The sequence below is a fragment of the Cryptotermes secundus genome, unplaced genomic scaffold (assembly GCF_002891405.2).
Source record: "Cryptotermes secundus unplaced genomic scaffold, Csec_1.0 scaffold125, whole genome shotgun sequence".
Classification (NCBI taxonomy): domain Eukaryota; kingdom Metazoa; phylum Arthropoda; class Insecta; order Blattodea; family Kalotermitidae; genus Cryptotermes; species Cryptotermes secundus.
In genome coordinates, this window is record NW_019720162.1 from 1,224,309 (window position 1) to 1,252,282 (window position 27,974).

A 27,974-nucleotide genomic window follows, 5' to 3' on the forward strand; every position below is an offset into this window, starting at 1 on the left:
AGCAATATTAAGGTTTTGCCTAAGCAATATATTACTGATGGAAAGGAATCATGAAGTACACCACTGAAAGGGTTCAGGTTGCATGATATACCAGGTGCGAAAATTAATTCCCGGAATGTCCCTGTGAAAGCAAAAGTTGTTTACCTGTGCACTAGCGGCTGCTTGCACCTTCGAAATACTCTCTTTATGTAGCTATGCACTTCGTGAGATGAAGGTGCCACTGCTGAAAACAGCCTCAAAAATCGTTTTTCAGTATACCTCACAGTAACATTGTCATGTTGCGTTGGATGTCAGGAATGTCAGCAAATCTTTGTCCGTTCAGGGCATTTTTAATTTTGCAAAAAGCTGAAAGTCGCTGGGGACTAAGTCAAGTGAATAAGGTGGATGGTCCATTTTTGTAATGGATTTCTTAGCCAGGAACCCATGAACTCTTAACACATCATAAACAGGGCCATTGTCATGCTGGAGAATCCACTTGTCAGGCCAGAGTTCAGGCCTTTTCATCCAAACAGATTCTTGTAATCCTATCAGCACTTCCAAATAAAACTGTTGATTTCACCTTTTGTTCGTACTCTGTCCACATTTGCATGTGTCCTTTGCATTTTTGGCTGCCCACTTCTTGGGTTATCTTGCACAACTTCTCCCTCTTCCTTGAACCACCTACGCCATTCAAAAACACTCAATTGTCTCATAGCATATTTACCATAAGCCACTGTTAATAGGGCTAACATTTCACTAGCACTGTTACCAATCTTCAGACAAAACTTGATGTTTATTGACTGCTCCAGATTCTTGTCACTCATTTTTTCCGCCAACAGTATACCACGGACATTTACTACTTCCTCTGCTGCTTGGGAAAAAATGACTCATTTGGTCTGTGTCTCATGTAAACATAAGTGGGAATATGTCCAAACCTGCTTGGGTACACGAGTTTGCCTGCCTGAACATCCTAGCGACACACTGAAACCATTCTGGGAATTAAATTGTCAGACCTTGTACATATCAAGTTTCATATAGATTGGTACAGGTTTTGCAGGAATATTATGGTCTTGCCTCAGTAATCTGAAAGGCTGTAATGTTGGTATTACTAATGGAAAGGATCTATGAAGTATGCCATTAAAATGGGCTCAAGTATACAGACCAAGTTCCATGATGATGACGATGATAGGTTCAGGCATTTGATTAACATTATAGTTATTACCACAACAATTTGAGAAGCTGTAATGTTGGTCCTACTGATCAAAGGGAGTTATAGTGTATGCCATTGAGATGCCTTCATGTGACATGATACATACAGTGGCACGGCATGCATGGAAGCAAGGAAAGCATTGCTTCCGTAGTTAAGAAACAAAAAGAGAAGAAGTCATATATAAATAATTCAATTTGAATAATAAGGATTTGAATATTGTCATTTAGCGTGTGTTCCTGCTCAAGGCCACATACCGCCTCCTCCTCCCCCCTTTATAGGTAAGATTAAGTTTTATTAAAATATTGTAAGTGCATATTTATATGGCATAAGATTGTATTTGTGATCGTATTTTGATGCATCAGAAAGAAGCTATCCGCATTTAAGGGAAGCAAGTCTGATATTGTGGTACAAGGGGCAGGGGCGTGAAGAGACTACATGCAAAGGGCACAGCTAAAATGAATGCTAGCAGACAACGCAACTGCGACTGTGAAATCGAAAGCCTTTTAAAATGGGAGTTGAATAGCAGGGACTTTCCTGAAAAGAAAATAATTATAGAAAGAAGATGAGAGACATGAGAGTTGCCAGAACTTAAAGCACAAACCAAATTATGTGTGAGGAAACTTAATTTGGAACAGAATTCTAAAACAGAGTGGCTATCCAGTTGACGTAATATAGGAAAATTGTTTTGTTGGCCATGTCTATTGTTTCTCAACGAAAAAAATGTATGGAACAAGACTGGGTTTGGTGATATCAACAACCTTCATAAAGCATTGAAACGACATGAGAACTCTCAGACTCACTTTATTTCAACAGTGCAACTTGTTATGTTTGGGAAATCTCGAGTTGACTGTCAACTTGACAATCAAAAGTGCCTGACGATACTACAGCAGAATGAAAATGTGAAAGAAAATTGAGAAATAATGAAACGCTTGATTGATATCATCTGCCATTTAGGAAAGTGGCAACTTGGCCTCCATGCTCATGACGAAAGCGTGGATTCTATCGACCGAGGTAATTATGTGGAATTAGTTCACTTGTTGAGGAAATATGATCATAAACTCAATGTTCACCTTGAGAACAGTACAGTATTTATAGGTTTATCGAACATAATACAAAACGACCTTACTGACTCAACAAGTGACATAAATTTTGGTAAGCTGATTGCTATCAGTTCATTTATTAAATACCACTGCTTCCCTTACCAAAGATAGTACCGCACGCCACTGGATATATACAAAGTTTCATCAGGATCGGCACAAGCCTTCTTTATTTTTTCAAAATAAGGAAAGTATGATAAAAATGAAGAGTTCTGAATTTCTCTTCATTTTTAAAAGTAAAGAAATTACAAGAAGTTGAGGAGGTGAGTGAAAAGTTAACTAGACTGTGTCTGGGATTGCTTTTGTTCCCAGCAGTGCCCGTATCCAAGAGCGAGAGATGACTGGCAGCTGCTGGACTGCTGATCAAAAATTGACTTCTGTGCAAAGCATGACTGGCTGTATTAGAGAAAAAAGAAACGTGGCTGTACACAATACCAATGAATTGGGACTTCTGGAGTAAATAAGAGGACAGCAATGAAGATTTCTAAGGAATGGGTAACTAATGAAGTCACGTATATTGGCGAAAGTTGTCTTTATGAAAAAGAAATTGTCATAAGGGAAGCAGGACATAACGCTGTTGTAAAACTGACTGTAGAAGTTGAGAAACAGCCTCTTGAAAATCTGTGTTTAAAGAGTTTATCTTGTGAACATTTAATAACTGAATATTCTTTTGCATTGCATATAAGGTGGCAAGAGAAAATGAGTATTTTCTTAATATTGAATCTTAATCTGACATAAAGGAATTAAATCGGACTGACATGGGCCATATTCATTATTAAACTAAGGCCTGCATTAACATCTTGAATCACACTGGTGATGAAATGAGAAAAAATTTGGCAAAAAAAATCAACATGTCAAACACTGAAATTTCAATGATAATTGACTAGTCAACCATGTTGAGTAAACAAATCAACTTTAATCATGTACATTGAAAGTTGTATTTCAGATAAGGGAATTTACTCTAAGGTAAATGTGTTTTCGGACTTGATCAAACTCAAAAAATGATTGTTTTCAGCCATAAGGAATGACAGAAAACTATTTAAAAAGTCCTATAGCTTCTGTTGCATGTGATGGTGACACTGTTACCACAGGCAGTAAAAGTGGAGTTACCAAACAAATGATGGAAAGATTTCCTTCCTTAATTGTGCGGCACTGCATTAATCACAGATAAGAAGTATCAGTTTGCGATACAGTGGAATCAATTAGTTACAGGTTTTGATAGGTTTAAGGCATTTATCGATAAATTTTGTCATTGATAATGTACACAATTACTGGGTTTTTGGACTTTTTCCATCATCCGGGACTCTAGGTAATAGAGGACATGATGTTTTGGAAACTAGATCTGTTTCCATCTTCAGGTGAGAAAGGAAGACACCTACTGAGTTTCCGAAACGTCGCGTCCTCTATTACCTAGAATTCCAGATGGTGGAAATGGTCCAAAAACCCAGTAATTCTGTGTCATCCACCATCATTAGAACCCTTTAGAATATACATGCTTATATACTGCTTAAAAATTCAAGATAACTAGAAGTGTGTGCAAATTCGCTGAACATTTAAATATTAAAAATTGGCTGAATGTTAAGCGTACAGGTGGCATTGAGTGTCTGGTCAGATTCAGCTGTTTGGAGTAACTATATGGCCTTAGTTAATAATTTGAAGAAGCAAAGAATGATTCAATGCAGGACAAAACAAAGAGATGCACACATGAAGGATTATAGATAAAAATTACAACTACAAACATGATATACTCAGGTTTCATGTGTGATGGGCTTGAAGAATTATATGACATGAGCTTGGTCTTGCAAGAATGTGAAATGAATCTACACAGGATGACTAAAAACAGATGCTGTCGTACCTTTCATGAAAGATGAAAGGTTCTGGAACCATATTACAAAGATGCCCTCAAAGCTACTGAAAGTCTGTGGTTTCAAGGAGTTACTCTTCATGGGGAAAGATTATAGAAATTATTCTCCAGTCAATCTGGAAGTTATCTACAGGACGTTGAAAGGATCAACAGAGAGAAGCTGCTTGATAGTCCAAATGCCAATTTCGCTGCAAGAGCATGAGTGCTTGATAGGAAACACAGCCTTGAAACCATTTGGTGAGAATGTAGTTAGAAAACTGGCAATTTGAATTCAATTAAACAAAACAGATACAATTCGTAGTTTAATATCTCATTGAGAAGACAGTTATGGAGGAACTGAAGCAACTGAAGTGTGCTTTGAGTATGATACCAATTTTGTCAAGTGAATGTGAAAGAGGACTGTCACAAATGAATTTGATCATCAGCCCAACCAGAGCTTTGCTGATGACAAAAACAATATCTTCTTTATTATTTCTTAAAATCCTAGGTCCAACATGCTCTGATGCTGCAAATGTGGATTCGTGGCTGCTTCCAAAATGTCATTCAGCCATAGATACAAACAATAAGGAACAAAGTCAGAACACTGTGCCACACAAGAATGCAATAAAAATTTGGAATTCTCCATAAGAACTTTGCTATGAAACCAAGGATTGTTCATGTATTTCTTTAAATGCTTGCACAATAAACATATGTTTCATAAAAGGAGCGTTAATATTTTTACAATATGAAATAATAATATCAACAGATCTTTTCTTATTACTTCTAATTTGAAGACAATGGATATTTCCAACTTTCTGGTAGCAAGGAATAAGTACTGGCACCTTTGACTACAAGAAAAACTATGCATACAGATATTATGAACATCCATGCAGAACAGGCCTCAAAGTACCAAAGGATATTCAGATTCTCAACAAGACAATGTACATTTACAAAGCCTGTAAAACCTATAATTCTAGTATAATATTTTGGTTACAAGCTATGGGTGTCTATGAATCTATTCTCTCACTTTAAATGCTGTATCACTACAAGAGAAATTATGCAGCATTTACAATATAACACCTTTCCACTTTACTTTGATTTTACCTCTCTTTCAAGATACTCCAAATTTGACTTCTTGTCAAGGGCAATCTGTGGCATATCCTTGAAAAAATAACGGATTTCCAAGCAGCACAACTGTACAGCAACATCTTGATCTAAAGCTGCATGGTCTGCACACAAGTAGTCATTCCGCACCTGAAAAACACAAATTATAAGGTATGCTCAGAGACTTAAACAACAATTGTCAAGGTTTCCATATGTAGGAATAAGATTAGTGATTTCTGAAAACTAAAATTGTGCTGTATGGTAGATATCAACATTTCAAAGGGTATGAAGATGGAGAAAAAATATGTTTCTCCAAAATATGTGTCCACCATATCCTAGAAGACTATAATCTTAACTGTTAAGAAAACCTGAAGTGTTACATGTATAACTAACTTGACCCTAAAAGATCTTCAATGATCAGCTGACATTCAGCTCTGCTTGGCATCTGCCTTCACACTGGTATCTTGCTCAGCTTATTTTTCGACCGTGAAGAAGGAAGCAACATGTTCCTCCAAAATGTCAGTTGACTTTCAACCAACTACATGTCATGATATCCAAGAAGAGAAAACTCTTCATAACCACCGCTGTGAGAACCTCAGGTCCTACACAGCACTATATCCCAGAAGACAGAACTCTTCATAACCACCGCTGTGAGAACCTCAGGTCCTACACAGCACTAAATCTCAGAAGAGAGAACTCTTCATAACCACCGTTGTGAGAACCTCAGGTCCTACACAGCACTATATCCCAGAAGACAGAACTCTTCATAACCACCGCTGTGAGAACCTCAGGTCCTACACAGCACTATATCCCAGAAGAGAGAACTCTTCATAACCACCGCTGTGAGAACCTCAGGTCTTACACAGCACTATATCCCAGAAGACAGAACTCTTCATAACCACCACTGTGAGAACCTCAGGTCTTACACAGTGCTATATCCCAGAAGACAGTACTTTCCATAACCACCTGTGTGGGAACCTCAGATCCTACACTGCGCTATAACTCAGAAGACAGCACTCTTCATAACCACCGGTGTGAGAACCTCAGGTCCTACACAGCACTATATCCCAGAAGAGAGAACTCTTCATAACCACCGCTGTGAGAACCTCAGGTCCTACACAGCACTATATCCCAGAAGACAGAACTCTTCATAACCACCACTGTGAGAACCTCAGATCCTACACAGCACTAAATCTCAGAAGAGAGAACTCTTCATAACCACCGTTGTGAGAACCTCAGGTCCTACACAGCATTATATCCCAGAAGACAGAACTCTTCATAACCACCGCAGTGGGAACCTCAGATCCTGCACAGCACTATATCCTAGAAGACAGTGCTCTTCATAACCACCGCTGTGGGAACCTCAGATCCTACAAGTTATTTTTACATCTCCTAGAAAGCTACTGATGAACACATTACATGATCAGAACAGTGAACTATGATAACAGCAGAACTGTTAAGAGTAAGTTTCCTATTGCACACAATTCCAATCATAAAAATCTTGCCTTGCCAGTGTTAGTTAAGTAATATAAGTTCATAACTCAGCAGTAAAATCCATTTTAGCTTGTGAATCAACTAGCTTGGCTGTTGTTGCATAGTTCTTCATAGGATCAAACTCTACTAGAATCAAAAATTTGTTGAATAGCATTTTTATGGGACTGTCTACGCAAGAATTATACCAATTAACACATCGATACTAATGCAACATCATTCATTTATTTGGTAAAGGCATCGTTAATGTTTCAACCCTAAAAGGGTCACCATCAGGAGACTCTGAAGAAAAATGAGCTCAGTCATTGAATTGTTTTCTTAATATGGATGCATATTATTAAAAAATTTTACCACTTGTTTTAAAATACCCACGCCTGTTAAAAAATACTATTTCCAGATGCACAGTTTCTTTAAAATTAAGTTTAAAAATTAAGATGAGATATATGGTTTGGATTAACATTAATGTATATAATTTGTTTACTGCTAGTAATTCTAAGTACAGTTAAGATGGCTCTTGATGTTCTTACTATTAATATCATTACTTTCTTTTGGTGCAAACTTCTTGCTTGAATAAAATTTGTCAGATATAACCCCAAAGTTTCACACAATCACCATGTTTGTAACTGCTGACTTATGAATAACATTTCATACATAATATGGAGAAATACTTTATATTACCTGTCTTCCTACAAAATACCAAGCTCTGATACTGCATCAGATATCCTGTTAAAACTGAAATCCAAATTAAAATTTTTGCATGGCTGCCATTAAATTAAACAAACACTTGACATTTTATAAGACCTCTTGCCATATACCAGTGGTTCTCAAACTTTTTACCTTTGAGCCCCCCCTGACAAGAGAAAATACTCTCAGGACCCCCAGCCTGTTTTTTTTTATTAAAATAGAAGTCATGGTATGTTTGACGTTTTATTCAGTTTATTTTGTGCTTTTCTACATACTATTTAGCAGTTTTTTTACTCAAAATTAAAGTATCACAACATTAGGCCTACAATATAAATTAGTTTTAACACTTGCAATTAACCAAAATATGTACTGAAATGAAAAGATACTTAACTAACAAGTATTTAATTTTTTCTGCAAAGAAAATCAAACATTTTAATGTCAAAGTTCAGTGTGATGGATGGGCCTGCTTTTGAGAACAAAGTTTATCAAAACGTGGTGTAATATCAGAAATGACCACTCTAACTTCTTTAGCAATATTTAGCCTTGAACGATACTTTGACTTTATAGCTGCCAAAGCAGAAAAGCCTGTCTCGCGTAAGTAAGTTGTTGCAAAGGAATCAGGATCTTCAATGTCTTTTGGCTCAAAGTTGGGAATTTCTTGCCAATATGTATCCAGAACTCCAACAAAGACAATTCCTTAAATTTACTTTTTAATGAAGTATCACTAGTGGGATCAATGAGTTGTTCTTGCTCATTTACCTTCAGAGATGATGGCCCAGGAGCACTTTTGAATGGATTTTTAATTGAATTAAATTCGTCAAAACCATTCAAAAAGTATTTTTTGAAATGAACTTTCAACATTATGTGATGATCAAGGAGGTAGCTTTTTATGTCTATTGGAAGCACTGGATTATCAGTGTCTTGTACCATTGACACTATAGTAGGGAACATGTCTAGCATGTCACTTTCCATACTGTTTCTCCAGAGCTCTAATTTTCTCATGAATGCCTTCACTTTGTCATTCCAAGAAAGTACAGTTGCCTCATTCCCTTGAAGTGAAGTGTTGAGGATATTTAGTTCCTCAAATATATCTGTGAGGTAAGCCATTTTCAATAAAAAATTCTTGTTACTGAAACTGTCTGCCAGTGAGTGATTTTCCCCATTTAAAAAACAGAACACCTCATGCCTCAGCTTAAACATTCTCTTTAATACCTTGCCTCTTGAAAGCCATCGAGCATCACAAAAAACAACAGAGAAGTGTGTTCGGCACCGATTTCCTCACACAGCATTTTAAAACGTCTAGACTTCAGAGGATTTCAGACGATGCGGCTGCTGCCGAACTATCAACACTGTCTCTGGCATATGCGTTTTATAATTCCCGGTAAAGAGAATAATTATTAGTTATTTTGAAATTCATGATAATTAGAGCCTGTATTCATCCAAAGTTTTTCTATATTTATTTTTATTTTTTGTTACTTTTATAATTGATTTAGGGCAGTTTTAATTTTTATCTGTAGGAAAGTATGCTGCGCCCCCCTTTCAAGCCCTTCGCCCCCCCGGGGGTCGCGCCCCACAGTTTGAGAACCACTGCCATACACCATTTTATGACATCATATTAATTGTCACTCATTAGTGAAATGTCAAATGTTTGTGCATCTCCCATTCTGTTATTGCTGATTGTAACAAATGAGAAAGCATGAGGGTAGAGGGGTATTGAACAGCAGAATGTTTGTATCAAAATTCAAGACAATAAGTTTGTCAGTTCACAAAAGAGGAAACATACTCAGACAGTCAGGTCATCTTACGTGCCCATATTCTTCTTATTAAGTAAGGAAAAGAGGCTACATATAAACAAAAATGTAAGATGACCTTAGATCTGATTTGTAAACCCTCCAAATATACGCTTTTTGATGCTTCACGTCTTTATGAGCTACGGCTTGTACCACCACGTCACCATTAGAAAGCTAGTAGAAAAATGCTTACAAAAGAAAATTATTATTAGTTGCAGCATTCAGTTATGGTTCTGTCCATGTTGAAAACACCTCGAATATGGTTCAAGCCATCAATACAAAATTATTTCTCAAGCTGTATTTTTCCTTTCCTAATGCGATTAGAAATCACATGACTGAAGCTCTGTACAATCCTATTTTCTCCCCATCATATTGTGACATGTAGACCCACTGCTAGGCAGCACCCACAATACAGTCACTCAACAGTGGAACAGGTGTTGCAAGAGGTGTTTTGTATGTAGGTGAGCATATGGCCACTGCTAAGCAGCGACTCAGTAAGCACACTCCAGTAAATACGCAACAATGAAGGACATCCATTTCTAGGCAACGGATTCATTTTCTGTGCTGTGGTCCAACCCGAGGCTATATAACAAGAAGCCAACCATAACTGACAGTCCTGTTGGAAGTCAAAATAGTTCCAGTGGAGTGTCCAGTCGAAGAAGATGACAGTGTCAGGTAGTGAACTGTGAAAATGTTGTAACAAGTTGTATAAAGGTCCAATAAATTTGATCATCAAATCCAAAAACCCATCTTATTAGTCATGCAAACCCTGGATATGTAACAGTATATTTTCTTTCTTTGTGCCCTATAAGATCTGCAGTCACATAAGAAACACTGAAGCTCACCTGGTCATAGTAATAATAAAAGGTGACCCGGTCCTTCTCATAGAGATCTGTAAGATTCTGCGGCAAGTAGCGCACCCTCAGTTCATACCGCCATTCTGAGTGTGGGTGTTTGCGCTCATACTTCTCTTGCACCTGTTGACACAAGAAATTAAAGGCGTCATAAGCAGATAAAACTTCCTATTCACTAAAACAAAAAAAAATATAACTGTTACAAAGAATCCCTCAGTTATAGGGTCCCACAGAAACATCATCTCTGCTAGAATTATGTGCCAAACATTTTAATTAACTGAAAAAACTCTAGGATTAGCTATGTCAATTAGTGCTTCTTCTTCTGTCTCTAATGCAACACTATTTTATTTCAGATGACAACAAACTTACATTCAACTAACTAAAATGTCAGATAAAATGTTCTTCAAATGTCATTAAAATATATTCTACGTCTGGCTACATGTTTAAATTGACATTTTGGTATCCTTTGAAATAAAAGTGTGTTGCATTATAGGCAGAAGAGAAAGCACAAGTGATACTTAAATGCAAAAGGATACTGAAATATAATATTATAATATTTCTCAACAAGTATTTGATTAAAAAAAATAAATTAAAAGGTTTGAAGGCTAAGTAACTAAAAGCACAATTCTTAGCTTTATGAGCACAGTTTACCTGTAAATAACACTTTCAATTCCTGAAGATGGAGGTAATATGTTCCTTTGAAACACACTGGGACCTACTGCCAAACTACAGTGTAAGATTCGAGTCTGTCACAGATGTGACTATGAAAAGGACTATCTTCTGGGATATAACTCTGTGTACTCGGGTACAAGTTCACCCATGTTTCTGCCTACATCCCACCAAGATACTAAATATCAACAGAACTCCAGCACCGGATAATATACCTGGTGAATTATTTAGGAAAGAAGGGAAAGAACTATTAAACAGAATGCATGCAGTAATGACTAATGTGTGGGAAGTAGAAAGAAAAGCCAGAGGACCAGGAGGAAGGAATTATTTGTCCTGTCTTTAAGGAGATATATTGATATATGGCAAGGTAAGGTTTCCATCAACATAAGAAACATGGTTTTCCAATCAATCAATACTCAGGTCAAATTTTATTTTCTACCACTACATGTTTAAGGCACAAGAGATCACTGTGGTCATGGTGCAAAGGCCAAGAAGGCCCATCCCTTATACTACACGTTTCAGTCTTCATGGTACCATCATCAGGCTGATGATGAAGTTACTGAACACTAAATATGGATCTATATTTAGTGCAACATGTCCATATTATAAAGTTATGCCTAAGTTAGAATGTAAGACTTATAAAACTAACCTTGTAACAATATTAAGAGTATATAAAGAATTTATATTAAAAGTACTAGCACATAATGTTTAATTAAGATGAATAATATGTTGGAATGATAATACATGTATATTATGAGATAATCACTTGGAAATAAAATTGGATTTTATACAATTAAAGCATAAAAACATTAAAATTATTAGAACCCAAGATGTATACTGCATGAATATTAACACACTGTAACAGCCCATAACAATAATATCCAAACTACATAAGTAACCACAATATATTTTTTGTAGTCACCCTCACAAATGTAACACACAATGTATAAACAGCACAACGGGCCAAGAAATCATAACGGACTATATTAAGAATCTCCTTACTCAAGTTACATAGGCGGCACAACATCGGCCACCTTGAAGAGAGACAACAGGTGTTATTGACATGAACCTGTATGGTTTATGAATTTTAATTTTGAACAAAGTTTTTAAAACTTTAAAACAACTTTAAATATTTCTATAACCAGAAAGGTTGCTGTGACTGATAGATGGAACACTGTGTACTTGGCAATACATGTGTAACTGATATGACAACTGTTGTGATAGTGTTTTCTAAAAACTGTTTGGTGCCTCTGAAGATGATCCAAATGGATCGAAACATGTAAGGCTAATGAATCATAAAGTGAGAAAACTGAAATAGTCACATTGGATGGACTTGTCTTTTGTAATTATAACTGTTAGTGCAACGGACCAAAATGAAACAAATCAAAAACACAATACTGTGTTCTAGATTAGTTCAGCACAACCTCGGGCGGCAAACTTGTAAGACTGACAAAATGCAAAGTAAAAGTTAAAAATGATTTACCAGCAACCCTAAAAACACACACTGGTTTGCAACAGGAAGACAGTTTAGCATGTTTACAATTTACACTGCTTTAGAGAAGGTAAGGAGGGATGCAAACTTGAAACAAAGGCACTATTTACAAGTCAGTACAGATATTGGTTTATGATGATACTGACACAGTGGGCTGCACAGTGAGCTCGGTTAAGGAAACATTCCTTGCACTTTCAGCTGCTGCAGAGACAATGAGAGTAAATGAAGAGAAAAAAAAGTTTATGCAAGTAACCAAAACACCTATAACATTATCTGAGATAGACACTGGAAGTTATAACTTTGAAACAGTACAAGACTCTAAATATTTGGGAACAGTAGTTCAGAAACAGAATAGTTTTGGTTATTAAATGCTACTATAGACTTAAAGTAACATTTCAGTCTCATTTTCTCACACTGATCAGTAAACTGAAACTGTATAAAACATTGTTGATATTTGTACCGACATACGGGAGTGAGAGTTGTATTTAACTAAATGTAATGATGAGAGCTTGGGAGTCTCTGAATGGAAGATGCTCCAAAGGATATTCAGCCCAGTGTATGAGAATGATTCTGGTGTGTGAGATATAACAATGATTTATATGAACTATTTTCTGAACTGATATTGTCGAAACCATAAAAACTGGAAGATTACAAAGGATAAACCATGTTGTACCAAATGATTTTTTATCTGTCACAACACAACTCTTATTACTCTCATTCGCATTAAGTGTGTACAGTGAGTTTATTGATCTTAGTGGTAAAACTTGCTGCATGTCTCGGCTAATTAAAATGCCATCATCGGGCAAATATACACTAATAGCAATTTTCTTAAACTACTGAATTGTGTTTCATATATGTATTACATTACTACAATTATCAATGTATATTGTTCTATACATAGTCAATAGTGTAGATTTGCCCGATGATGGCTTTTTAATGAGCTGAAACATGCAGCAAGTTATGCCACTTACATCAATAAACTCACTATACACACTTACAATGAATGAGAGTATTAGGAGTTGTTGGTTGTGATGGATAAAAAACATTCAGTATACATTAACACAACAGGATGCATTCCTTGAAGATTAAGCCATGTTGTCTTAATGTTGGATGATACTCCTGTTAAAAAACCCATACCCTTCTGAAACAAGATGGGTGTAGAAAGGTTGGACTGCCAAAAATGAGATGGATGGATAGAACAGGGGATGATCTTAGGATGCTTAGTGTGTGAGGATGATGATGATGAGCCTTGGACAAGAGGGAGTGGTATAATGACTTGGAAGTGGCCAGGGCCCAAATTGGGCTGCAGAGCCATTCGTGGTGGTTCTGTCTCCATCTTTAGGGTTGAATAGTATGTTAAGCAAGAAACCAGCAAGAAGCAAGTGTTTCTCTTTCAGCCTGATGATGGAGGCAGTTATGTTCCTCTAAAATATCAGTGGACTTCTGCTGGACTACATACATGGTGTATGCCCCAGAAGATAGTACTCTGCAAGGCATAATAACTTGTCTTTTTACTTGCTGCCACAATAACACCAAATCTCATGATTATAATCTACTGGAATATGGTGCCATGCAGTTTAAGAGACAGGCATCAATATTTTGCAGGAATCTGCTGCCTCCGGCTTCAGAGTGAAGAAGGAGGCTGCATATCTACCTTACAACACAGCAACACATTCCAGAGGACAGTGTTCATGATACTGTCATCAGAAATTCAGATCTCTCAAATTTCATGTTTCTCGCCATGTTCACTATTGCTATGCATTCTTCCACTTGTTTAGAATTCATTTACTTCACGAATGCCTCAATAAACAGATACTTTATTGGGTCCATTACAGTTTATACTTCCAGCTGCTGAAGTTTGACTCCTGATTGTACATTCCGGCATCACACTTAAATTACCATTCTCATGGTACATTATTTGGGGCATCTGGTAACATGGTTTAGACACTATACTACAAGCCGGAAGGTCATGGGTCGATTCCCGATAAGGCCATCGGATTTTTCAATTGACCTGATCTTTCCAGCTGCACTATGGCCCTGAGGTTGACACAGCCTCTAGCAGAAATGAGTATCAGGAATCCTCCTGCAGGTAAACGGCAGCCTGTGTGTAAGGCTGACAACCTCACCGCCATCTGTTAGCCGACTGTCTAGAAAATGTGGCAGCCTTGACATCTTACAACACTATGGACCTCATGGTCTGTTGCAGGGATAGCTTTTGTTTCTTATGGTATATAATTTACCCGCTGTACATTAATATTTTTATTTTGCATACCCTATTATGACTCCAACTAGTCACATAAACTTACTACTTCGTTTTCAAAGCTTTTCTACTATCCTCTCCCATTTCTCTTTATATTTAATAATACATTTTCTTCATATTTTCTGCTATCACTCTTTTTTCTTGTGTCCTATTATCCTCCTAGTACCTATTTCTGCATTCATATTCCTAAGCATTTTTTTAAAAAATCTTGTCCCTCTAAATCTTTGTTCCTGCACCTCTCAGTATGCGGCTCCAGGCTTCCTCTCTGCTGCACATGGGGTAAATCCCTAGTCACATGTTTCTCCCAACCCTCTTCAGTCATCAAATTCCTACCTTCCATCACACTATTCCTCTCCTGGCTCCCCCTATAAATTATTCTGTACATTCCTCCTTTCCCCACTTGCTCCTTAAACTATTACACATAATGTTCAGTGAGTATGTGCCACCCTCCCCCCCTCTCACTCTTGTAGTAACTCCACCAATTGCCAGCCTCCAATGTTTCCAGAAGAGTGCATATTATGCTGGCATTAAAATCTTCAACAGTCTACCATCAAATATTACAGCTCTTATAGATAAACAGGCACAATTTAAAGCAGCGCTAAAGAGATACTTAATTACAAACTCCTTTTACTCTGTTGAGGAATTTATGCTTTCGAATAACCCAAAGTGTATGTAATGTATGGATTTTATTGACACTTCACTACTTCTGTGAACCTTTTACTACTATTGTGACTTTGTTTTCATTGGTAAATTTTTTGCAATAGTTTGATTTGTTCGTGTATATGTATTGTATGATTTTTTGACTAATTCCACATCCTATGGTCTTTCTGACTAACATAAGGATCTATGGAATGCTATACATACGTATGTATGTATGTATTCTGCCTTTCAACATCAGCACATCTTTTACTTACTGTCCTCCAAATGCTCTTATCATTAATCCTCCCATTCTTGCAAACATCTCCCATGCCCAACTGTTTCCATTCCCGTTCATTTCTACTCATGTATCCCCACTCCATCCTTTTCTGCATCCCCAAATGCAGTATTTACCCATCTAATTTGGACTCCAAACCCTCTTGTACTCCAGAACATTTTACAAAGCCCATAATAAATTTCCTTTATATGAAGTTAAAATCTAGATCATATACAGGGTGTCCCAGGAGGAATGTGCCAAACTTCGGGAGGGTGTTCCTTATGTTAAAGTATGCCGATATAACCCAAAACACCTATGTCCAAAGTTGAACGGTTACGGAGATAATGGCCNCTTTCTGACTAACATAAGGATCTATGGAATGCTATACATACGTATGTATGTATGTATTCTGCCTTTCAACATCAGCACATCTTTTACTTACTGTCCTCCAAATGCTCTTATCATTAATCCTCCCATTCTTGCAAACATCTCCCATGCCCAACTGTTTCCATTCCCGTTCATTTCTACTCATGTATCCCCACTCCATCCTTTTCTGCATCCCCAAATGCAGTATTTACCCATCTAATTTGGACTCCAAACCCTCTTGTACTCCAGAACATTTTACAAAGCCCATAATAAATTTCCTTTATATGAAGTTAAAATCTAGATCATATATATGTAAGTATAAAAAATAAATATAAAACAAGGATACAGATCAACATATTATTTGACTGCACATATTTAGAAACAATAATGACTTCATGTGTATGAAAAATGAAACTTAGAAACTGATATGTCACATACTTGTAACTTTGAATGTGAAGACGGTGTTATCTTTTTACCTCAACAAACTCTTTTCTTGATACTGGACAGTTGAATTGTTGAATGTGGAAACACATTTACTGTGTTTCTGCATCATGTTTGTTGTTGTATAAGTCAAGAATCCAGTTTTGTATAAGTATTTGGTGGCAAAGGGTATCAGCTGATGACTGCACATCTTGATAAAACCTCTCTGAGGTATAAATACACTTTAGTTTTTTTGTTTCAGCCTTTCAAAGTGAAATCTATAATCCAAAGAAGCTCCAAAATGGAAGTTATTTTACACTAAATTTATAATACCAATAATATTTACATTACTGTTTTTCATACTGTAACGAAATTTTCTTACCAAACCCTTACTTTCATTCTGCAGAATCCCTAGTTTATGTGGAACACTACAAATCAACTACAAAAGTAGTGGCAATATGGGTTCCATAAATAAAGTTTTGCCACAGCCCCTTCTGTTTCTAGTTATTCCACTGCCAATATTGTGCCATGCTTTATACAAATGTAACTACCTGGTACATGGTGGTGTCCTGGTGCAACCAGTACACTTCCCCTGTTGGTGGATGGTGCAATCTCATGGCATACAAATGCTGATATGCCCTCTGCCCTGTGGCCAAGCGGCTTGTCACCAAAGTGATGATGCCCTGCAGAATTAAAGAGAATGCTAGAATTATGTTGCAACCCCATATTCACAGGAAGATGAAAGAGAAAGAGAGGAAAGCGCTAGCAAGATGTAGGAAAGAAAAGGGTGTGAGAAGACAGAGAGATTAAGGACTTTTGGAGGAAGAGGAGGAGGAAGAAGAAGAACCAGCAAGAAGAAAGGCTCACAGCATTTAAACAGAAACAGAGCCATATAATCTATGCGAGGGAGATTCTCTCATTCATACATCCCCAATGACTTACAATAAAATAAAACTTTCTACTCATAACAAAATGTGATTGTTGAAGCAAGAACTGGTGATGGAAAAGCCAAACATTTATGTCAACAACAAAGTTAATTTGTGAACCCATGCAAGAAAAACTTTAAATTTTATTAATTTTCTTAGCAACATGCCATAGCTCAGGCAAATAGACGCTGAATTCTCACTGCACAGCCTTGGGTTCAATTTCAAGTTACTTCCAGTATGACTTGTGGTGTAATGTCAAAGGAGCAGGTTTCTTCAGCTTTCCCTTTTTAATCATCATTCCATCATCGTTCTATACTCATCTACCACCAATTCCTGAGGTGTGCAACAGCTGTGACTAGGCAGCACATTATCACATCCTCAGTCTCTAAGTTGAGGGCGTCTTCTCTGATCTGGTACTCTGCTGGTCACAGAACACTTTTTAATTAAGGATATATATGACGTAGATTGTAAACCCATGTTGTTCAGAAAGCCTGACACTTTGGAGGAATCTAGGACCTTCATCTTCATAACTAAGTGGCACACTGAGGGATAAGGTGAGCTAGCTACCTGCTTCTGCTGGTTTCTCACTCCACTCGCTCTTCAGCTCTAAAGATAGAGGTAATATGTTCCTGAGGCACGTCAAGCTCTCTCTGATCTACAGAGCTCTGCAGCCTGGAAGCCCATACTCTTTATAATCACCACAGAGCAAACCTCAAATCAAACTTCCTTTCCCACTGATTCTCAGAATAATGCTGAAATTCAAACCCAACAATTGTTATGCCCATTCATCAACTGATCCAGCCATTAAGGTAAATTCATATTGTTCATACTGTAATGGATTTGATCAATGCATTGCCACACAATGGCTCTGTAAACACGGATGAACACGCAACAATAGAATGGGGTTATGCAACCCGTTTCTACGCAACGGATCAGTAGACACACTTCTGCGCAGGTACGATAATGTCACCGCAACAGTGGGTAGCTGTCACATGACATGTGTTTTCTGCAGGCAGCAGCCAGCAGGCCAATGGACTGGCGAGAGAGCTGTCACATTACATGTATTCTGTGGGCATGATCCGTACCACAGATATATAACAAGATACATAGAATAACCGAATTTGTTGTAGTTGACAGAATTAGACTGCAGACTTGAAGCCAGCCACATAAGTCGTAGTTGAAGAATTGGAAGTTGCCCAGTGAGAACTTAACGTGTGAATTGAAGACTCTGTGTCCAGTAGTGCAGTGAGAGCTGCAGTGTGACAGACTTTGTGTTAAAATCCGTTGCCACAAAAGGGATATGGAAAATTCTGCAAAGGAATAGCCACTGTTTAGCTCTGTTACCTAGAAACAACTAGTTAAAGCACTTACAGAAGATTTTACTTATGTGCTACAATTACAGTAATCTTGAAAGTGTTTTAATTATTTGTAGTTATGACTAGTTATGACAACATAAAGGTTCTGATTTGACTTTCAACAGACTACAAGGCATTATGCAAAACACAGTGGCTATGTGGTGAGTGGCATAAACTGTCTTCGTCCGCTCAAACACGGTGCTCATGTGTTTGAATCAAACTCAAGACATGGATGTCTGTGTGGGTCTAGTCTGTGTTTGTGTTGTCATGTGGGCAGATAGAAGCCTTGCAATGGGCTGATCCCTCATCCAAGGAGACAACTGACTGTGTAAAAGATCAAGAAACTGAAAAGGAGTCCAAGGTCCAACAAATAAGTGCAGAGCCACAGACATATAAACAGACATGGCATTATATCCCAGATAATAGTACTCTTCATAACCACCGCTGTCAAAATCTCAAATCCTACACAACCAAAATTTACATCTTTGTCTACTACTGAATGAAATGGGAACTGTTAGGAAAAGCTTATGATGGCAGCATTATATTTATATACTGTACAATGAGTCAAACGTTTAATATAACCTCCCTGCCTACTGCAGATTTTGACAAAAATGCGTGTTTCGAACTAGCTATCATTAGATTGTCATCGGTCACAGCAGTCTGCTGACCGTTTCCCTGGAGGAGAGGAGGGCCTGGATGTTCTATGCAGTGTTTGGATATGAATCCGCAACCACCCCCGTCATCTTCGGATCACGAACCTCGGGGCTCGCAGCCACTGTTGGATCTCACATTAAATCCCTACACTTGCAATGAACCAGGGTGTGTGAAATCATACCGGAAGTCATCAGAGCTGCTAGCTCACATGCGGTGGCACGTTAAGGGAGGTAATTATGTTTGCTAGTTTCCGGACTGTGAGATGCTACATGAGAGAAGGGAAGAAAGGTACAAGTCTATATGGGAAATCAGAGGTCAGGGAGAGGGGAAAGGTCTCAGACAGGAGCAAGATTAGAGCAGGTATAGGATATTGTGTCACGGGACAATGACAAGGGGATGTCCAGGCACGAGTGGCGGCTGCTGTCGGTCTTAAATTGCAAAAACCACACCCAAGTTAAAATCTAGGAAATGTGAAAGAACACAAACCGTGGCCTTTAATGTTTTACGATTTTCGAACCACTTCAGGTTCTATGTCTCCAGTATACAGGTCCAACCGGTCCTAACTATTTGCACGCCTATACGTTTCTAGAATGCTCGTGTATCTTGTCTTGCAGTTTTCATGTCACATGCAAGTGTTTTCCGGGACAAAAAAGAATATGGCTTATCAATGCAGCGGTAATAAAAATAAATCGAGAATATCCACGGTAAATTTTAATGACAAAAAAAATGGCGAATAATTATTTCTTCATCAATGTTAATAAGGCACGAGTGTTTAATGTAGAATGCCACGGTAGCTGTTCGCAAAAACTGTAATGGCACACATTTCATGACCATGTATAAAGACTACATAATTAAATCATCCAGACAACAGTGAAATAAGCAGAAACAAAGTTGAGGAACTGAAACATCATTTAAGATCGCGTCAAGAAATGTTTTCTAAAACTAGGCCTACAGTTGCCACGGCTTCCAATGAAATTACATAAATAATGTCTAATGTTATTATCCAATCTTAAGTTGTGGGAGGCGATTCAACCATTTAGTGAATTTAATGATTTGATGATACATCACTCAGTGACATTTCACAGTCACAGAGAATTGAGATCCAGTGTGTCTCCAAAGTTATTGCACGATTTTCAAAATTTGCTACTTTTTTAAATTTCATGTCGTCAACGTGATAAAAAATGAAAGAAATAAGATTAACGATTAATCTATCTACTGTGAATTTCAAGCAGTGGTGTTGATTCAAATTATGTCACGTCACTGTAACTTTCAGAGGAACATAATACCCCTAATTTAAGCATGACTCTAACCGAGAACTGAAGGGGAAGTATGATGCTCCAGAACACTATATGGTATCACAACCTGGAGGACCACAATGTAGGACCCAATCACATATCTGCACACATTCCAGTTTGTATTCCAGCTTTTGCCACATCCTACTGAAAACATATCTGCCTTCTGTTCTCCACATTCCAAATCACATATTTTCACTTTCTACACCACCCGTTTCAATGCGTTGATGTGCAAAAATTAACGTGTTCAATGTTTCAAATCTTCGCTGGAAAATTAACATTTTTGAAAGCATTTCCCACGACAGCAGAATGAAAGAAAATGTATGAAACATCTGCAATTTTGGGGTTTAGAACGACACTAGACTTTTATCTGTAAGACTATGTAAAACAAAAATAATCAGCATACAAATCATTACACTGATTACCAGAAGTGAACAAAAAAAGTACTGTTTCATTTGTATCTCCACATTTGATTCAAGTGCTGCAAGCAATGTACTATTGATGAGATTAATGTGATGAATGGGCATCAACTGTACTTTAATGAGATGTGATGTTATATAATTTGGCAGACAGGTAATACCATTTTGGAGGAAGCTGTGTCTCCATCTTTAGGGCAGTAAACTACTCTGTGTAATTTGCCACAGGACTATCACACAACTATTCACTGCTATCAGAACTGGGTAAACTTTTACAGCTTCTCTAACATTCTGTGTTTCACTCATGTTTCTAGCTTTAACTGCTACACAAAAATTAAGTTTGATAACCTTACGCACAAACACACTGTATACAAAAACACCAACATGTACATGTTCTAACAGTCCAGATCACTCATTTCATTACTGTGGAATTTTATACTACAAGAAGCTCCAAATGCTTGAAGTCACAGACTTTGTGTAAAGAGCAAATACAGAAATCAGCCATGCTATGACGTCTAGAACATGACATGGATGAAGCACTAAGTGAGTGGCTTACTGACTGACCAATGAACCAACAAAATGACTGACTGACAAACTGACCGTCATGCCAACCGACAGACAAACACTAAGGAGGTCATCTTGATAAGCTCTAATGATCAAGAAATTTCCTGCAGTTTATGGAAACCAAAGCTTCATTACTGTGTTCACAAGAGCCTAGTACCAGTCTCTTTCGAGAAAAATGATTCCACACCACACCCTTTATTTAAACCTCTAACATCAACTTTAATATAACCCTCCCATCTACATCTAGGTCTTCTGAGTGAGGGGTCTTATTTATTTAAGGACAGTTAATGGTTACATATAATGCTGCTCAACACAGGAAGCTTCATATCAAGATAAATGTTTTTCAATTGAATAGTATGGTGCAGACTGTTGGTTCTGATTGCACATTACATGAACCTGGCGACAAGACAGCAAGACAGAGAAACTGCACCTACTGTTTGCATTTGTGTACGTGTCGGTGGCTCCTTAGGACTGGAAAATATTGGAATTGTTATAATAAAACTTGTGATGTAAGTGTGAGACGAAAGCTATAAATTAAAAAAAAATATATATGGTTACCATTCATAGAAATACAGTTATGTGTTACCAAGGTGCAAGAATGTAATTGTGTAGTCTATCACGAACAGGCCACGCCATAGCTCAAGTGGTTAGTCGCTGGCTTCCCACCGCGGCAGCCCAGGTTGGATCCCGGGTCTGGTCAAGCGACATTTGTGGTGGACAAAGTTGCGCTGGGGCGGGTTTTCTCCGAGTATTTCGGTTTCCCTTGCCAGTCTTCATTCCACCAAATTCTTCATCATAATCACCTGGGGCAGGTTACAATAGGCCAATCAGTGGCCGCCGTGCCTAGTGGACCCAGCTGACTCCATCCCCCACTAATCGAATAAATGAATGTCACGAACAAATGAACAGCCTTTTCTTACAGTGTATTGTGTCCATTCCGTGGCTACTGAAAAACTTGTGCAGTACCCTATATACACTGAAGTGCCAAAAGTCGTGGGATAGGTACCTAGTACCGTGTAGGACCCCCTCTAGCCCGGCGAAGTGCAGCAACTCGACGTGGCATCCATTCCACAAGTGGACGGAAGACCTCTGGAGAGATGTTGAGCCATGTCGTCCGGATAACCGCCCACAGCTCTCTGGTATTTGTAGGTGCAGGATTTTGGGTGCGAATGGACCTCTACACCACGTCCCATAAATGCTCGATTGGGTTCATGTCGGGCGAACGTGGTGGCCACACCATTCGTCAGAACTCTCCAGAATGCTCCTCGAACCAATTCTGGACAACTCCGGCCCAATGACACGGTGCATTGTCCTGCTGGAATATCCCATCGTTGTGGGGGTACATGAAGTCCACGAAGGGCTGCAAATTATCACCAAGCAGTGTAACGTAGAGGTCACCGGTCAGTGACGTGTTTAGGTGGACGAGCGGACCCAACTCATGCCACGTGAAAACAGCCCACACCAGTATGGAACCACTACCAGCCTGCACGGTGCCTCGTTGACAACTGGGGTCCATGGCCTCATGGGGTCTGCGCCACACCCGAACCCTACCATCCGCCCGAAACAAGTGGTACCGTGACTCATTGGACCATGCCACATGTTGCCAATCCTCCAGGGTCCAATTAGCGGCGTCACAAGCCCAGGTGATGCGCTGTGTCCGGTGTCGTGGTGTTAACAGAGGCACTCTAGTCGGTCTTCTGCTCCCATATCCCATGGAAGCTAAAGAACGCTGCACTGACCTGCTGGATATGCGTCTGGTACCTCCTGCATTGAATGTGGATGTGATTTCAGCCAGTGTCACTTGTCTGTTACCACGGACAATTCTAGCCAGACGCCGCTGGTCACGATCATTAAGCACCCGTGGTCGGCCACTGCGCTGTCCACGGTGGGTGGAAATGCCTTCCACAAGGCATTCCCGGTACACACGTGACACCGTGGATCGAGGAATGTTGAATGACTGCACAACTTCGGAACTGGAATGTCCCATCCGCCTGGCACCCACTATCATGCCCCGTTCAAACTCTGATAATTCACGTCGGCTTGCCATGAGCAGACTGGCCGGTGTTCAACCTGACTCACAAGAGAACACCTCACAACTGATACTGCTCTGGGCATTCCCAAGCCGTCAAGGGACGGTGGCGCCACTTAAAAATAAATTTACATACTGATATCCCATAACTTTTAGCACCGAATATTTGTGCACGGTACCTTAAACATCAGCCCTGAAACATCATTCAAAACCCTGTAGGGCTGTAATGGAATTTGAGAGATAGCAAGGGAAGTCAAAATGATAAGTGATGAGACATCCTGCTGAATTCTCAACAGGGTTTAAACTAGTTTCCTCTATATATTTACCCAGAATCCTTTCTTAATTCCTCATTCTGTCTTACATTCCCTACTGATTACTCCAGTCTTGGACTCCCTGCAATCAGATCCCAGCTGCTGGTAACTTCCTCTTAATCCATGTTCACATTTCGTCTCTGTATCTTTCTACTTGTATGATATAACTTCCACTTTCCATTACAAATTCCATCTTTTACATCACTTTCAAGTCTACCCTCTTTATTTAATAATTTTCATACCTACAACATTCCTTGCGTTAGCTCTCAATATCCTAAAATGGAGATTCCCAAACTTCCGGACTGTGGAATGCTTCTGTCTTCAGGAGACAATGGCAGAACCACACAAAAGAATCTAAGTGAGAGATAAAAACTAAGCATTTTGTTTAGTTCAGAAGAGAAAAAGACAAAAGGAATTTAAAAAGTAAGATTTCTATATTCTTGTTAAAACTAAACAATTTGAAAGCAATTAGGATTATAGATTTCCTTGCTCCTAGACCAGAATTCATTGTTAAAGTACAGTAAATTCTCACGAATGCAGTCCCTCTACAAACTGGAGAGCCTTCTTGTTTATATAGCATGAGCATTATATTTATGGGGGATAGACATTCTTCCTCAAAAAATGTAATGTTACAATTTCCCCGATTCTTTCTGGTTTAAATACATAATAAAATACACATACAGTACCTCATTTGTACTGAAAGCAATAAAATTTTCTGTCTTTAAAAACCATGACTTCAAAGTATCTGAATTTAATTATGTCCTACAGTCCAGAATTTTCGTTAATTCAGCCTACCCCATCCCATGGGCACTTGTAGGGGGCAGAGGGCCAAGCAGACCTCTACCTTCTCTCTTGGATATTTTTGGGGGAAAAGGAAACAAATATATAAAATATACCAAATATTATCAGGAAAAAGTAACTCACTTCATGGAGCGGAGCCCTTCTTCAGAAGCTACCAGTGCAGCTACTCAAGAACTTCCCAGCATTTTACGGAACCCGAAGGTTCATTATCGTGTTCACTCAAGCCCTCCACTGGTCCCTATACTGAGCCAGATCAATCCAGTCCATGCAACCCCATACTATCCCTCTAAGATCCATTTTAAACTCTTCCCCCACTTATGTCTTCGTCTTGCTAGTGGTCTCTTTCCTTCTGCCTTTCCCATCAATATTCTACACGCATTCCTATTCTCCCCCATTCGTGCAAAGAATCTGTCCAGGTTCAAGGCCCTTTGTGACATTTCGTAACAAGCTTATTTTTATGATAAACTGCTAGCTCCACGCCCAACCCCCAAACTGAAGGCCCACCACTAGTCGGCTGTTCGAGACTGCTTATTCAATATATTCGCAGCTACCCTCCATATCCAGAAGCCATCTCCTCCATCCGCTACTTGAGGACGCACAATGCTGTGGTGACAAGGGACCCACTAACCTGGAGGACAAATTAAAGTTACCTTTTTGAATTATTATTCTATCCTGAATACTCTGGTATGGTATAGTTTGTAAACAAAGTCTCTGGGTGCTCCCTCTTTGAAATATTCTGCTGGAGCCAATGCCTGAACTGGTGAGGTCTGCTGTACTTAGTTTGAATATGAAACGACTTATGGATCTGCAATTTTAATGGAACTTCCAGCGTAAACATAACGTTAGAGAAATTTATCTCCTGTACACCAATGTCGATGTATTTCATTTTAATTTTTACTTCAAAAGTATTTCGGGAGAAATGTCGACATAAATCATCAGCAAAAATTCTATTCAAGACCATCAACACAAATATCTGATATTAAAGTGCTTATTGTAATTTGAAACATGCAACAAAGGTAAAGTTATCCCAGTAAACGGCTGTGGAAGCCCAGAGGGTTGTGAGATGTCGAGGCTCCCACATTTGCTAGACAATCGGCTCACAGATGGTGGTGAGTGTGTCAGCCTTATGCGATGGACGACCTTTACCCCCAGGAAGGTTCCTGGTACTTATTTCTGTTAGAGGCTGAGTTGGCCCCAGGGCCACAGTGCGGCTGGAAGGATTAGGTAAGTTGAAATATCCAATGATCTCATCAAGAATCAAAGCTACGACCTTCATACCTGTAGCATAGTTCCTCAACCAACTATGCTACCATGTGCTCCTCTGAAACCTGCAGTGATATAAAATAAAACATGCTAATACTAGACAGTTGTAATGATGATCTTGAATAGAAATGTTATTGGTATAAACACAACAAAAAACAAAAACTGGTCATAAACCATCAGCCTCTGGAGAGTCAATGTTTCAATACTGAGAATCCTCTCCGGCCGCGCCATAGCTCAAGCGGTTAGTCGCTGGCTTCACACCGCGGCGGTCCGGGTTCGATCCCGGGTCTGGTCAAGTGGGATTTGTGGTGGGAAAAGTGGCGTTAGGGCCGGTTTTCTATGAGTACTTCGGTTTCCCCTGCCAATCTTCATTCCACCAAATTCTCCATCATCATAATCACCCGGGGCAGGTACAACAGGCCAATCAGTGGCCGCCGTGCCGAGTGCACCCAGCTGGACTCCACCCCCCACTAAGCGAATTAATTTTAAGTATCCTCTCCAGCTGATACAGCACTCCTTGAATTTTTAATCTCATTCAGTTCAAACTGACAAACTACTATTCAGAGCTGTGGATAATCACTTAGGCATATGAATCCAATTTGCATCACAAGGCTTGAAGTACCACTGAGTATTTTACCATGGAGTAAAGAGAAATGAAGAGACAAAAACTGAATCCAAATACATTAATTCTTCTCCACTTCTTCTACAGCTTATAAAATAAAGGAAGTTACCTCACTTGAGATCTCAAACTCAAATTAATTCCTTTATGCCTGTTACACTCACGTATTCGAATTCTCTTGTGTAACACATTTGTATTCTTTACAAGTCTGTGTATGTGTTTCACTTGTTCACGTGTTGATCTGTAGAAGTTCTCATCAGATTCAGATAAGATTGTTTTCATAAAATGTTTGTCTCACTTGTGTGCACATCACAAAAGTTAGAGCAGTAGTTCCACTGAATGTTGCCAAAACTATGACAGTTATCATCAACTTTAACAATCTACACAAGTCTAGAGAGAAGTTGTAACAATAAACCGGATGCCATCTCTCTTCCTTGAGATTTCTACCCATCCTTTTCCTTAGACTAGCATCGACCATCCTGAGCGCGGGAAATGAGAAACGCAGGTGCAAAGTAGGTAGTTGTGGCATAATCAAAGTTCTGCCCTTGCATCAGCCTTGACAGCTCAAGGAAAACACACAAAAAAAAAACTTTATCAGGATTACCCTTGATCTGGGCAAGATTTGAAGCAAACTGATCCCAAACACAAGCGGTTAATCGTTGGCTTCCCACCGCGGCAGCCCGGGTTCGATCCCGGAGTCTGGTCAGGTGGGATTTGTGGTGGACAAAGTGGCGCTGGGGCAGGTTTTCTCCGAGAACTTCGGTTTCCCCTGCCAATCTTCATTCCACCAATTGCTCCACAATCACCCTCGCCTATCATCCGGGGCTGGTACAATAGGCCAGAAGTGGCAGCAGTACAAGGGACTTAGTCCCACCCCACTAGCAATATAAAAAACACTCCCCAACTTTAGTCCGTTCTTAATACCTTCGTGAATGCAATTTTGATTTCTTACTCGTCATTTCCAAATATCTTAATTTTGCCCTATTTTCGAAGCACGTATTCGCTTATCTTTAATTTGTGACTGCCCTGACTGCTTGTGTGCTCTTTATTATGCATTTATATTATGGACCAATACAGTACCATCACTGACACAGACAGGAAGATGGAAAGATTCATTCAACTTCAATCTAGCCCCGTTTTCTCAGACATTCCCAATGACATATAAAGCGAAGTTTAAAAGTAACAGCCACTCTGAATCTCTATGGACTCAGATCATTCTGAACAGAAAACAGATGTCACTACAGGTTTCCTTTAAACACATTTTCACTGACCTAACTAGTTTAATAGCTACGTCTGCAATCTGTTGCTAAAGGGAGCAGAGATTGCAGACGTAACAGAACAACGAGCTTAGGAATCGGAAAACAGACTGCTGCAATAGAACACCTGAAGAAAAAGATACAGATCTAAACACGTGGCCGACATCCCTAAGAATTTTACGAATTAAAAAAATTACAGAAAATTGTAATAGATGTTATTTGATTTAAATTAAGTGAACTACAGCGTGTGTTATTTTAGCGCACATACAACTCCACTGCGTACACACGGGCTCTAAGGCTCAACCAGCCTCCTATC

The 27,974-nt window shown here is 38.9% G+C and overlaps 1 protein-coding gene across 8 annotated transcripts in view; it reads right to left on the bottom strand.

Annotated features, from left to right (window-relative positions):
- LOC111866996 (focal adhesion kinase 1) overlaps positions 1 to 27,974 on the bottom strand; it is a 412,509-nt gene that overhangs the window by 74,692 nt on the left and 309,843 nt on the right. For all 8 annotated transcript variants that reach the window (XM_033752556.1, XM_023856446.2, XM_023856437.2 and 5 more), the window contains 3 exons: positions 16,724 to 16,855; positions 10,044 to 10,175; positions 5,234 to 5,383 (listed from right to left, as the gene is read on the bottom strand). In XM_033752556.1, the coding sequence (XP_033608447.1) occupies positions 5,234 to 5,383; positions 10,044 to 10,175; positions 16,724 to 16,855 (414 nt within the window). The remainder of the gene's footprint in view (positions 1 to 5,233; positions 5,384 to 10,043; positions 10,176 to 16,723; positions 16,856 to 27,974) is intronic.